The sequence below is a fragment of the Sciurus carolinensis genome, chromosome 11 (genome assembly GCF_902686445.1).
Source record: "Sciurus carolinensis chromosome 11, mSciCar1.2, whole genome shotgun sequence".
Taxonomy (NCBI): domain Eukaryota; kingdom Metazoa; phylum Chordata; class Mammalia; order Rodentia; family Sciuridae; genus Sciurus; species Sciurus carolinensis.
Window position 1 is genome coordinate 10,025,398 of NC_062223.1, and position 10,783 is coordinate 10,036,180.

The window sequence follows — 10,783 nt, forward strand, 5'->3', positions numbered from 1 at the left end:
CTTGCCCCAGGACCTCCATCGCCCAGTGCATGCGAAGCCCCACCATCCATGCACACTCCCCAGCGGCACCTAGATTGGAGCGAATGGGGAATTAAAAGTGCTTCAAAGTCAGCAACAACCAGACCGCACGGGACGGTTAGGAAAACCATGTGGATTGGAGTTGAGCCTCCTGATCGTTCCGGCGCTGCAGGCCAGGGCCTTTCCCCGCGCAGGGAGGGCGGCCGCAGCAAGCAGCCCTGGCTCTGCTCCAGACTGGGCCCGGGTGACATCACCAAACTCCTCGGATCGACGGGGGTGGAGGGGGGCCCGAAATCCCCTAAAAACAAAGTGAGTAATCGGCGGGTCCGCCCTTCAGGCGGGGCCGAGCCCTAGGAACGAGCTAAGCCTCCCTTCGTGCCAGCCTGTGAGCGGCCTCCAGCCTGGCTGCATCGGGGAGAGTAGCTTCTTCGTCCCCCACGCGGCGTGCACTTGTTCCCGGTCCCCGGCGCGGCGGCGCGCGCGGCCTCTTCGTCCTCCGCGCGGGGTGCACTTGCTTTCGGCCCCCGCGCGCGGCAGTGGCGGCTCAGCGCGCAGGCGCGGACGGATTCCGGGCAGTGACGCGGCTGCGGGCGCGCGCGGCGCATTTCCGCCTCTGGCGAATGGCTCCGCTGTAGAGCGCGCCGCGGGCTCAGCTGCGACCCCGGCCCCGCCCCCGGACCCCGGCCATGGACGGTGAGGACGCCCTCTGACCCCTCCGGGTGGCTGCGCCTGGTCTCCGGAGCCGGGACCGGAGCCCTGCGCGGGCTTCCGCCCCTTCCTGCGCCACCGGGCGCTGCGCAGGGAGCGGCCGGCCGGATGGTGGCGCGGGGCGGGGCGGACGACAAGGGGTCTGACTCAGTTTCCCCCTGGGGGGTGAGGGCCTTGACTCGGTCTCCTCCCAGGGCGGGGGTGCGGGGTGAGCCTTGACTCAGTGCCCCCAGGGTCGTTGGGGGCAGCTCCGACTTCGTTATTAGGGGAGAATGTGTCTTCGTTTCCTTAGGAGAGAGGGTGGGAAGTGTCCTGACTCAGTTTCCCCTTGCAAAGGAAGGCTTGCACACGGTCTTCCCTCAGGAGGCAAGTGGTGCTGCTTCCTTTGCCCCGACCCCTTAGTTTCACCGCAGGTGGTAGGAGCAGGTCCTGACTCAGTTTCCCTGGGAGGGAGCCTGGCTCCATGAGGCCCTCCCTGGTGAGGATGGGCAGTGGGCTTGTACTGATCCTTGTTTCTCCTCCTTTTCAGACCTGTTCCCCCTCATCTTCCCCTCAGGTAAGTGGGCCATCCTTCTTCAGCGATTGGGGAGGGTCTGCCCAACATTTGGGGCCGTGGGGGCAGCACCATACCTACTGGCTGTGTCTCCTGCAGAGCCGGCCCAGGCTTCTGGTCCTTATGTGGAGATCATCGAGCAGCCCAAGCAGCGGGGCATGCGCTTCCGCTACAAGTGTGAGGGCCGATCGGCGGGCAGTATTCCAGGAGAGAGAAGCACGGATACCACTAAGACCCACCCCACCATTAAGGTCAGCACTAGCCCAGGGTAGGGTGGGGGCACAGTTGTGGTGGAAAGGACTGGGAAGCCCCCAGCAGACTTGCCACTGGGTCTGGGCGCCAGGTTTGGAATTACTGGGCCACTAGAGTATGCTCTGTACTTTGGACAGATCAATGGTTACACAGGACCAGGGACAGTTCGCATCTCCCTGGTGACCAAGGACCCCCCGCACCGGCCTCATCCCCATGAACTTGTGGGAAAGGACTGCAGGGATGGCTTCTATGAGGCTGAGCTCTGCCCAGACCGCTGCATCCACAGGTGAGTTCCCCAAAGGCCAGGAAGGAGCTGGAGATGGAGGACAAGTAGCTGTTACAGTGTTACTCCTTTCTGGACAGAATTCCTCACTCCTTGCTGTGTTCTGAGCTCTGCAAGCAGACTCCCTTTGTTTTGAAATTATCTGTTGAGCTGGCATGGCCCACCTGTAATCCCAGCAGCTTGGGAAGCTGAGGCAAGAGGATTCCAAGTTCAAAGCCAGCCTCAGCAATTTAGCAAGGTGCTAAGCAACTCAACAAGACCCTGAGACCCTATCTCTAAGTAAAATATGACAAAAAAAAAAAAAGAAAAAGGCTGGGGATGTGACTTGGTGGTTAAGTGCCCCTGGGTTCAATCCCTAGTACCCCCCCTCCAAAAAAAATATATATATATATATATATTTGATATATATTTGTTAATGTGTCCACTCTATCAAGTGGGAGCTCCATGGGAGAGGGTGAGTCCCTGACCATCCTGCAGGCCCTGATACCTGTGGCTGGAGGGGCAAGTCCCTTGGTGTCATATCTCTCTTATGAGAAAGAAAACATTACACTAGCAGACTTCCCTGGAGCTTACATACCAATTGACAGTCAGGCCACAACTAATAATACAAATAAATAAGCAGACAAGATACTATAGGAGGCTGGTGCAGTATTTCATGCCTATAATTCCAGTGACCCAGGAGGCTGAGACAGGAGGATTGCAAGTTTGAGGCAGCCTTAACAACTTAGTGAGGCCCTAGGCAACAAATCGAGATCCTGTCTGAAAAAAAATAAAAAAGGGCCGGGGATGTAGCTCAGTGGTAAAGTCCCCCTAGGTTCAATTCACAGAACCAAAAAATAAACAAAAGCAAGATACTGTTAGAGAGTAATAATTTCAGTAGTGAAAATAAAGTAGGGTAATAGGTTGGGAGAGTAAGCATGGGCGGGGGAGGCAGGGAAGCTGGATTCATTACTTTGGACTAAGAGGTCAGGGAAAGCCTCTCTTTGCTAAAACTTAAATGATGAGAAAGCAGAGAAGCACGGAAAAACATTCCAGGCAGAACAAACAAGTGCAATGACCTTGAGGGGGAATGAATTTAGTATGTGGGGAGGATGGAAAAGAAGCTCCTGCTGCTGAGGGCTTCCTACCCGAGGGGGCTCCTCAGCTGAGGTACGCGTGGTCTTCACTGCAGCACAGTAGGAAGCCACTGGAGGGGGCGAAGCACAGCAGTGATCTGGGGACTTGGGCTTAGGAGGGAAGAAGGGGTAGACTGGACAAGGGAGGAGGGTGGAAACCCAGGACTAATGCCTTGGGGGGGCACCTCAGCTTCCAGAACCTGGGAATCCAGTGTGTGAAGAAGCGGGACCTGGAGCAGGCGATCAGCCAGCGCATCCAGACCAACAACAACCCCTTCCAAGGTGAGGGGCAAGGGGGCGAAGACCAAACCCTCTCACCCTCCCTAGGCCCCTGCCTTGCTTCTCCCTCATTGACCAAGACTCATAGTGCAGAAGGAATCTTGCTGCCCACTCATTACACACTACCATTTACCACTTGGAAACTGAGGCCCAGAGAGGGGGCATCTAGTGACAACTAGTCACTGTGGAGTCAGTGATGGGTCTAGGACCTTGGCTTCTTGCTTCATACCTTTAAATGGCACCCCCAGTACAGAGCTGCCTGCACTCCCTCATCCCGCCCCTGTGCCCCTCCCCATCCTCCTTCCTAACTTTCCTGTTTTTCTGGCAGTTCCCATAGAAGAGCAGCGTGGGGACTATGACCTGAATGCTGTGCGGCTCTGCTTCCAGGTGACAGTGCGAGACCCATCAGGGAGGCCTCTCTGCCTACCGCCTGTCCTCTCTCATCCGATCTTTGACAACCGTGAGTGGCTAGGGAGCCACAGAAGGGGGAGAAGGGTGGGCCTGGGTAAGAGGAAGAGGGCTGTGGTGGGTGTGGCCAGCGAGAGGGTCTCTGGCTTCATTGAGTCATCTGGTGTCCTCATTATCTCCTCAGTGCCCACCCGAGCTGCCCTCGAGGGGTGGCTTCCAGGCTGGTAGCGAGTCTGATGGGAAGTGGGCATTTTCCATTTTACATGATGGGAGGGTTAGTGTGCCCAGACCTGAACTAATGATTCCAGAACCTCAACTAGGAGGAACAAGATAATGCGGGACAGTGATAATTTAATGAGGCAGCTCACCGGAAGCTTACAGATGAATTGGGCTGATATTGATCAGTTGCAGTCTTTAAGCAGCAGGATAAATGAAAATGAAAGGGCTCTGGAGCCCCAAGAATGGGGAACCAGAATAAACTGGGGGTCAGGAGGGAAGGGCTCATTGCCAGGTGTGATCAAATTGGTTCCCACTGGGCCGCAGCTCTGTGGGGGCAGAGGTGATAGGTGCCGTGCGTTGTGGAGTCTCCTCGCCCAGAACAGTGTTGAGCACACAGCTGCTGAAGAGCTGCCTCCTTGGTCGGTATGAGGAGCCAACAGGAATTGTCTGTTTGGCTGCAGAGGTGTGATTTTCAAACTGGGTTATCTTGACACTGGGCAGATAGGGCAGGGCAGGCCACCCTGGGGACCTCTGGTGGTTCAGGGCTTCCTTCCTTATTACCACGCCCTCAGGCGCCCCCAACACTGCTGAGCTCAAAATCTGCCGAGTGAATCGAAACTCCGGGAGCTGCCTCGGTGGGGACGAGATCTTCCTGCTATGTGACAAGGTGCAGAAAGGTACATGCCAGGGGTAGGGTTGGACTGTTTGGAGTGAGAGGTGAGGGGCAAGGCTGAGAAGATGTGGTACGAAGCACTTGGCTTTAACACTCAGGCCTGAGATGGGCCAGGAGGCTTGAGGGGTTAGACACTGACAGACACTGCCACCCATCTCCCGCAGAGGACATTGAGGTGTATTTCACGGGACCAGGCTGGGAGGCCCGAGGCTCCTTTTCTCAAGCTGACGTGCACAGGCAAGTGGCCATTGTGTTCCGGACCCCTCCCTATGCGGACCCCAGCCTGCAGGCTCCTGTGCGTGTTTCCATGCAACTGCGGCGGCCTTCTGACCGGGAGCTCAGTGAGCCCATGGAATTCCAGTACCTGCCAGACACAGGTACGCAGCCAGGGAGGGTGGCAGCAGGGCTGCTGGGCTCTAAAAAGAAAAGCCAGAGCTGGATAATTGGTGCTGGAACTTGGGATTTGTACAGTATAGTCATTGCTGTGTAGCATTTTGGTCAAGGACAGACTGACATATGATGGGGGTTCCATGAGGTTGTATTGTCTAGTGATGTAGCATCTTAGCTTTTGTAAGTATACCCAATGACGAAATCACCTAATGACAAAATTCAAAATTGCCGAACGATGCACTTCTCAGAATAGGTCCCATTGTTGAGAGATACATGAGTAGTCGGAATCCTTCTCTTGCCTCCTTTACAAATGATACCCAAGACTTCTAAGCTCATACTACTAGTCTGCCCCTATTCCAAACATTTCAGTATTACCTGATTTTAATCTCTCAGTCTTTTGAGGGCAAAGATAGCTGATGAGTGGCAGAGTCAGCATCTGACCCCAGGTCACCTGGCTCCATGGTCCTGTGTATACATGTGTTCCTTGTCCCTACCATACCACTCAGCCACATTTTGGTCAGGCTTTGAGTACCCACTTGGTAGTAGGACCCGTGTCTGGAGTTGTGAATGCAAAGATGAACAAGATGGGTTCTCTGCCCTTTATAAGCTTAATCACATGAGGAAGATGGACATACAAACACATCCTTACATCACAGAAATGTGTGAAACTGAGGTGGGGGCAGCGTGTCCTGGGAGCGTAGGTGCAGGGAACTGGAGACAGGTGCCTGGAGGTGGTGGCATTTACCTTGGAGAAAGATCCAGAAGCACATTCTTGAGGCCTGTGGCCCACCACTGGAAGGCAGGGGTGTTGGCAAGGGCATCACCAGTCAGGGGGATTTCTGTGGTGGGAGCTGACCAGACCATGGACAAACCCAGACGGAGTGCTTGTCAGTCCCCAGGCCAAATGCAGGGTTGCATCCTGGAAGCAGTGGGGAGCCACCAATGCATCCCCAGGAGAGACTCGGCCTGAGTAGAACTGGAGGCTCATTCTGCTGCAGTCAGAGGATCAGAGAGGGAGGGACCAAGTTAGGGGGGCCTTTTTGGAAGATGTTGCTGTAGTGGAGGAAGAGGAGATGCGGGGCGTGGACCTTGCAGAAAGGATGGCAGAGCAAGCAGATCACACCTTCTGTTGCTGTCCTCCTTGGCTACCCTTCAGCCTCGAGGCCTTGTAGTTTGTGGCGCACGCTGGACTCAGTCTGCCTCAGGACTTGTGTCCTGGCTATCGCCTTGCTTGGAATGCTTGGCCCCCAAGTGTCTATTGTGACTGGCTCACACAGTCCTTTCCTGACCTCTAATTAGACTCTCACCTGGATTCTGGTGCTGTTCCATCACCTTGTTCTCATACATGAGCTTCCTCAGAGCTCCTGGCACATTTTGAGATTTTGTGTGTGGTTGTGTCTGTGTTCCTCTATCACCAAGATATCACCTTTTTAGGAGCAGGACCCTTGCATGTTACTCACAGGCACATGTCCAGTGGCTTGGAGGGAGGCTGGCACATAGTAGGTGCTTGGTAAATACATGTCAAGTTAGTGAGTGGGAGGGAAAAAAACATGATGTTAGGGATAACTCCAGGGTTTCTAGCTTTGGTGACAGGGCAGAAGGATGGTCAGGGACCCAGGAGGAGAAAGAACCAAGCTTTTGAGGTGAAGTCATGAGGTTGGCTCTGGGTCGATGAAGCTTCAGAGGAGGAAGGTAGTTCTGAAAGCTCCAGGCTAATGTGCCAAACCAGTAGAGGTAAGAGGAGTCTGGGAGTCTTAAGTAGGCCTGTGCAGAGTGCTCCTCTCCAGACCAGTCTGCAGGCTGGAGGTGAGCCGCGCAGGTGAGGGGTGACCTGGAGCTTGGCCCCCTGAGCACTGCTCTCCCTGGAGCAGGGCCCCTTCACATGACAGCATCCAGGGACCTTTGAAGGACAGACTCGGCCAACAGAGCCTTCTCAAAAGCTTGGAGAGTCTTAGAACTGCTGTGTGGGGGTGGGGAGATGAGTCTCAGGAAAGCCTGGCCCTTCCCCTTTCTCTGGAGGGACCTTTGGGGACACTGGAGGCCAGCTGAGGAGACCAAGGCCCACTCTCCCATTGCTTTCTAGACGATCGTCATCGCATTGAGGAGAAGCGCAAAAGGACATACGAGACGTTCAAGAGCATCATGAAGAAGAGCCCTTTCAGTGGTGAGAAGGGGAGTGGGCAGGGCAGGAGGCCCCAGGAACTGGGGAGGGGACATCCCAGGGACTGAACTGACCCAGTCCTGCCCTGCAGGACCCACTGATCCCCGGCCTCCACCCCGGCGCATTGCTGTGCCTTCCCGCAGTTCAACTTCCATCTCTAAACCAGGTAAGGATTTCCTGTAGTGCCCTTGGAAAGATGGTTTCAACTCTATTCAGGCCACATTTGGGACACCTTCTAGAAGGGAGATGAACATAGGCAGCTTCACCAGCAGGTGTCTGGTACCTGTTCTCTGTGAGGCCTGTGCTTCTCAGGGATGTGGCTTGGTGACCTCTGTCAGGGTCATCAAGGGAGCAGTGAAGGCATGGATTCCTGTCCCACCCATTACAGACTGCTAAACTAAAGGCTTTGGAAGAGTGTTTCAGGAAGCAGCAGCTTCCTGGAGATGCTGAAGTACAGGGAAGTCTGTTAGATGCCTTGGGAAACAGTCATGACAAATGGATGATCTCAAGCTGGACATGGTGGTGCACACCTGTAATTCCAGCGACTCAGGAGGCTGAGGCAGGAGGATCACAAGTTCAAGGCCAACCACAGAAATTTAGTGAGGCCCTGTCTCAAAAGAGGGCTGGGAATGTGGCTTGGTAGTTAAGTGCCCCTGCGTTCAATCTCCAGTACTAAAAGAATAATAAAAATGGATGATTTCTGCCAAAACTCTCAATTGAATCAGGGAAGGAAAAACAAAAATAAAACAAAAAGCGCCTCTAAGTAATAGGTGCTAGTGTTGGCTTAAAAAAAGTGATAAGAAGCTGGATGAGAGTGGTGCCCACCTGTAATCCCACCGGCTCGGGAAGCTGAGATAGGAGGATGGCGAGTTCAAAGCTAGCCTCAGCAACAGCGAGGCACTAAGCAACTCAGTGAGGCACTGGCTCTAAATAAAGTACAAAAAGGGCTGTGGATGTGGCTCAGGGGTTGAGTGCCCCTAAGTTAAGTATTTGGTACCAAAAAGCAAAACAACAACAACAAAAGTGATAAGTACCCACTTCAGGCCACTACTCACTGAGTACTCCCCTCAATTGATTTTTGGCTATACAGTGAGAGCTTTAAAATGTCAGGGTGATGGGGCTGGGGCTGGGGCTCAGTGGTAGAATGCTCACCTAGCACGCGTGAGGCCCTGGGTTTGATCCTCAGCACCGCATAAAAATACAATAAAGCTATTGTGTCCACCTACAACTAAAAAATTTATATATTTAAAAAAAAAAAAAAAGGTCAGAGGTGAGAGCCCTTTGTGGGCTCTAGGAATCACGGAGGGCTCCACGGAGGCAGTTTGGCTAGAACTGGACCCTGTTGACCAAGTCACATTGGGAATGAGGAGGAAGCTAGGAGCTGAGTGTAGTGGAACACCTGTAATCTCAGCTACTCAGGAGGATCCCAAGCTTAAGGCCAGCTTACTCAACTTAGTGAGACCCTGTCTATCTCAAAATACAAAATAAAAAGGGAGGGACTGGTTCTAAGCACTGTCAAGAAGGGCTCAGGCACAGAGAATGGGGTGGCTCTCTCTAGGGCTTTCTGTGACCTCGGCCTTTCTGTCTCTCCTGCAGCCCCCCAGCCCTATACCTTTACACCATCCCTCAGCACCATCAATTTCGACGAGTTCTCCCCCATGGTATTACCTTCTGGGCAGATCTCAAGCCAGGCCTCTGCCTTGGCACCAGCCCCTGCCCCAGTCTTGGCACAGGCCTTGGTCCCAGCCCCAGCCATGCCACCACCTCTGGCTCAGGCCCAGGCCCCAGCCCCTGGCCCAGTCCTAGCCCCAGGCCCTCCCCAGGCTGTGGCCCCACCTGCCCCAAAGACCACCCAGGCCGGGGAAGGCACGCTGTCGGAGGCCCTGCTGCACCTGCAGTTCGATGCTGATGAGGACCTGGGGGCCCTGCTTGGCAACAGCACGGACCCAGCCGTGTTCACAGACCTGGCATCCGTGGACAACTCGGAGTTTCAGCAGCTGCTGAACCAGGGTGTGTCCATGCCCCACCCCACAGCTGAGCCTATGCTAATGGAGTACCCTGAGGCCATCACTCGCCTGGTGACAGGTTCCCAGAGGCCCCCTGACCCAGCGCCCACCTCCCTGGGAACCTCGGGGCTCCCCAACGGCCTTGCAGGGGATGAAGACTTCTCCTCCATTGTGGACATGGACTTCTCAGCCCTTTTGAGTCAGATCAGCTCCTAAGGGGGTGATGTCAGCCCTGCCCAGAGCACCAGGTTGCAGGGATTGAAGCCCTCCCAAAGCACTTACGGATTCTGGGGGGTGTACTCCAGCTGCCCCCAACATCTTTGGGTGATGCCTTTTTGGAGGCACATTTTATTCTTTCATTGGCAGTATCTATCTATCTCTTTTTGGAGGTGCTTAAGCAGAAGCATTAACTTCTCTGGAAATGGGGGAACTGGGAAGACTTTAAGTCTTCCCCATCCTAATGGTCAGCTCCCTTTGTAGGGAACTCTGGGAGGACCCTATCCCCATGCTCCAACTTCTAGCACTCTCCTAGAGAGAGGAGCAGGCTGGAGCTACGGCCTTTGAGGCCAAAAGCCTTATTATCAAGTGTCTTCCTCATAGTAAGGATTCATTTACACCTAGATCCAAAATACTGTTCGATTACCAACCCCCTCTTTGGCGCTGCCTAACACCAGCACTTGAGGGATGGCCTTCCTGCCCTGCAGAGGTCTCTGCCAGCTCTTTCCTTGCTCAGCAGTGGCAGAAGGGAACCAGTGGCATAGTAGCCGCCCGCTCCAGGATCCTGAGGGAGTTTGGTCTGAGACTTCCCTGCTCCCCCCTTTTCTCAAGTGCCTTAATAGTGGGCAGATTGTTTGGAGAGTGGGGGAGGGCAGGCTGGAAGCTCTCCAGTTGAGAGGCAGTTTCTACTGAAGAATTAAAGCAATTGGACTCTTGCTCTTTCTACTCTAAACTAATAAATTTGTTGCCAAGCTGGCCAGAGATTTGCCTTCTTTCAGCAAACACTGAACACATCTTGCTGGTCATGTCAGGCTGGATATTGGTAACAGAGTTGAGTGAATATGCACAGTGTCATTTGGGAGGGTGTGGTCTTAGGATGCCTCTGGAAACCCCCAGTTACCATCCAGCAGATGGAAACAGGCAGTGAAGGCAGGGTTCCCAGTGCAGAGAGCCTATTTGGGCCCCTTGGCTGTGGGAATGGAACAGTTTCAGAATATTCAGAGGCCCCACTAATTCCTTGTAGGTCTTAGATCAGAAGAGGATATAATCTGTAGCCAGTGTTTACAGTCCAGTAGGGCCAGAGACCATGTTAGGGGTGGGCAGTAAAAGATCAAGAACGCTGCACTAAGTTCAGGCCTGGGTGACCAAGGGAGTGCCTCTGCTGGGGAAAGAGCAATGCCAAGTAAAGGCCTATGCCTGCTGCAACAGTGCTTTGATACCCAGTTCCGGGAGGAGAGCCACAGCCTCAGAGGCATAAACAAAGGCCACTGCATAGCCCCTGGAATAGAATTGGACTGCTTCCGGTTTGATCCGGCGCAGGCGCAGCAGCGACCAGCGTTAGTCGATGGGCCAGCCGTCCCGATGCGCATGCGTAGACAGCATTTAGCGCTGGGCCAGGTAAAGCGCTTGGGGAAAAAAATCTGGGCGGTGATGGTGTCTCTGTTCTGGTCTTCGCACCGTTGCGGAAGGGTGCTCCCAGGGGCACGCGGGTTAACATTATT

General features: G+C 54.3%; 1 protein-coding gene across 1 annotated transcript; it reads left to right on the plus strand.

The window, feature by feature from the left end:
- Positions 1-398: 398 nt before the first annotated feature.
- On the plus strand, positions 399-10,041 carry Rela (RELA proto-oncogene, NF-kB subunit). The gene is made up of 11 exons (XM_047519370.1): positions 399-711; positions 1,256-1,282; positions 1,379-1,530; positions 1,669-1,817; positions 3,120-3,211; positions 3,537-3,668; positions 4,408-4,512; positions 4,673-4,885; positions 6,982-7,062; positions 7,151-7,225; positions 8,656-10,041. The coding sequence occupies exons 1-11, from the start codon at positions 705-707 to the stop codon at positions 9,279-9,281; spliced, it is 1,659 nt and encodes a 552-aa protein (XP_047375326.1). The 5' UTR covers positions 399-704; the 3' UTR covers positions 9,282-10,041.
- The last annotated feature ends 742 nt before the right edge of the window (positions 10,042-10,783 follow it).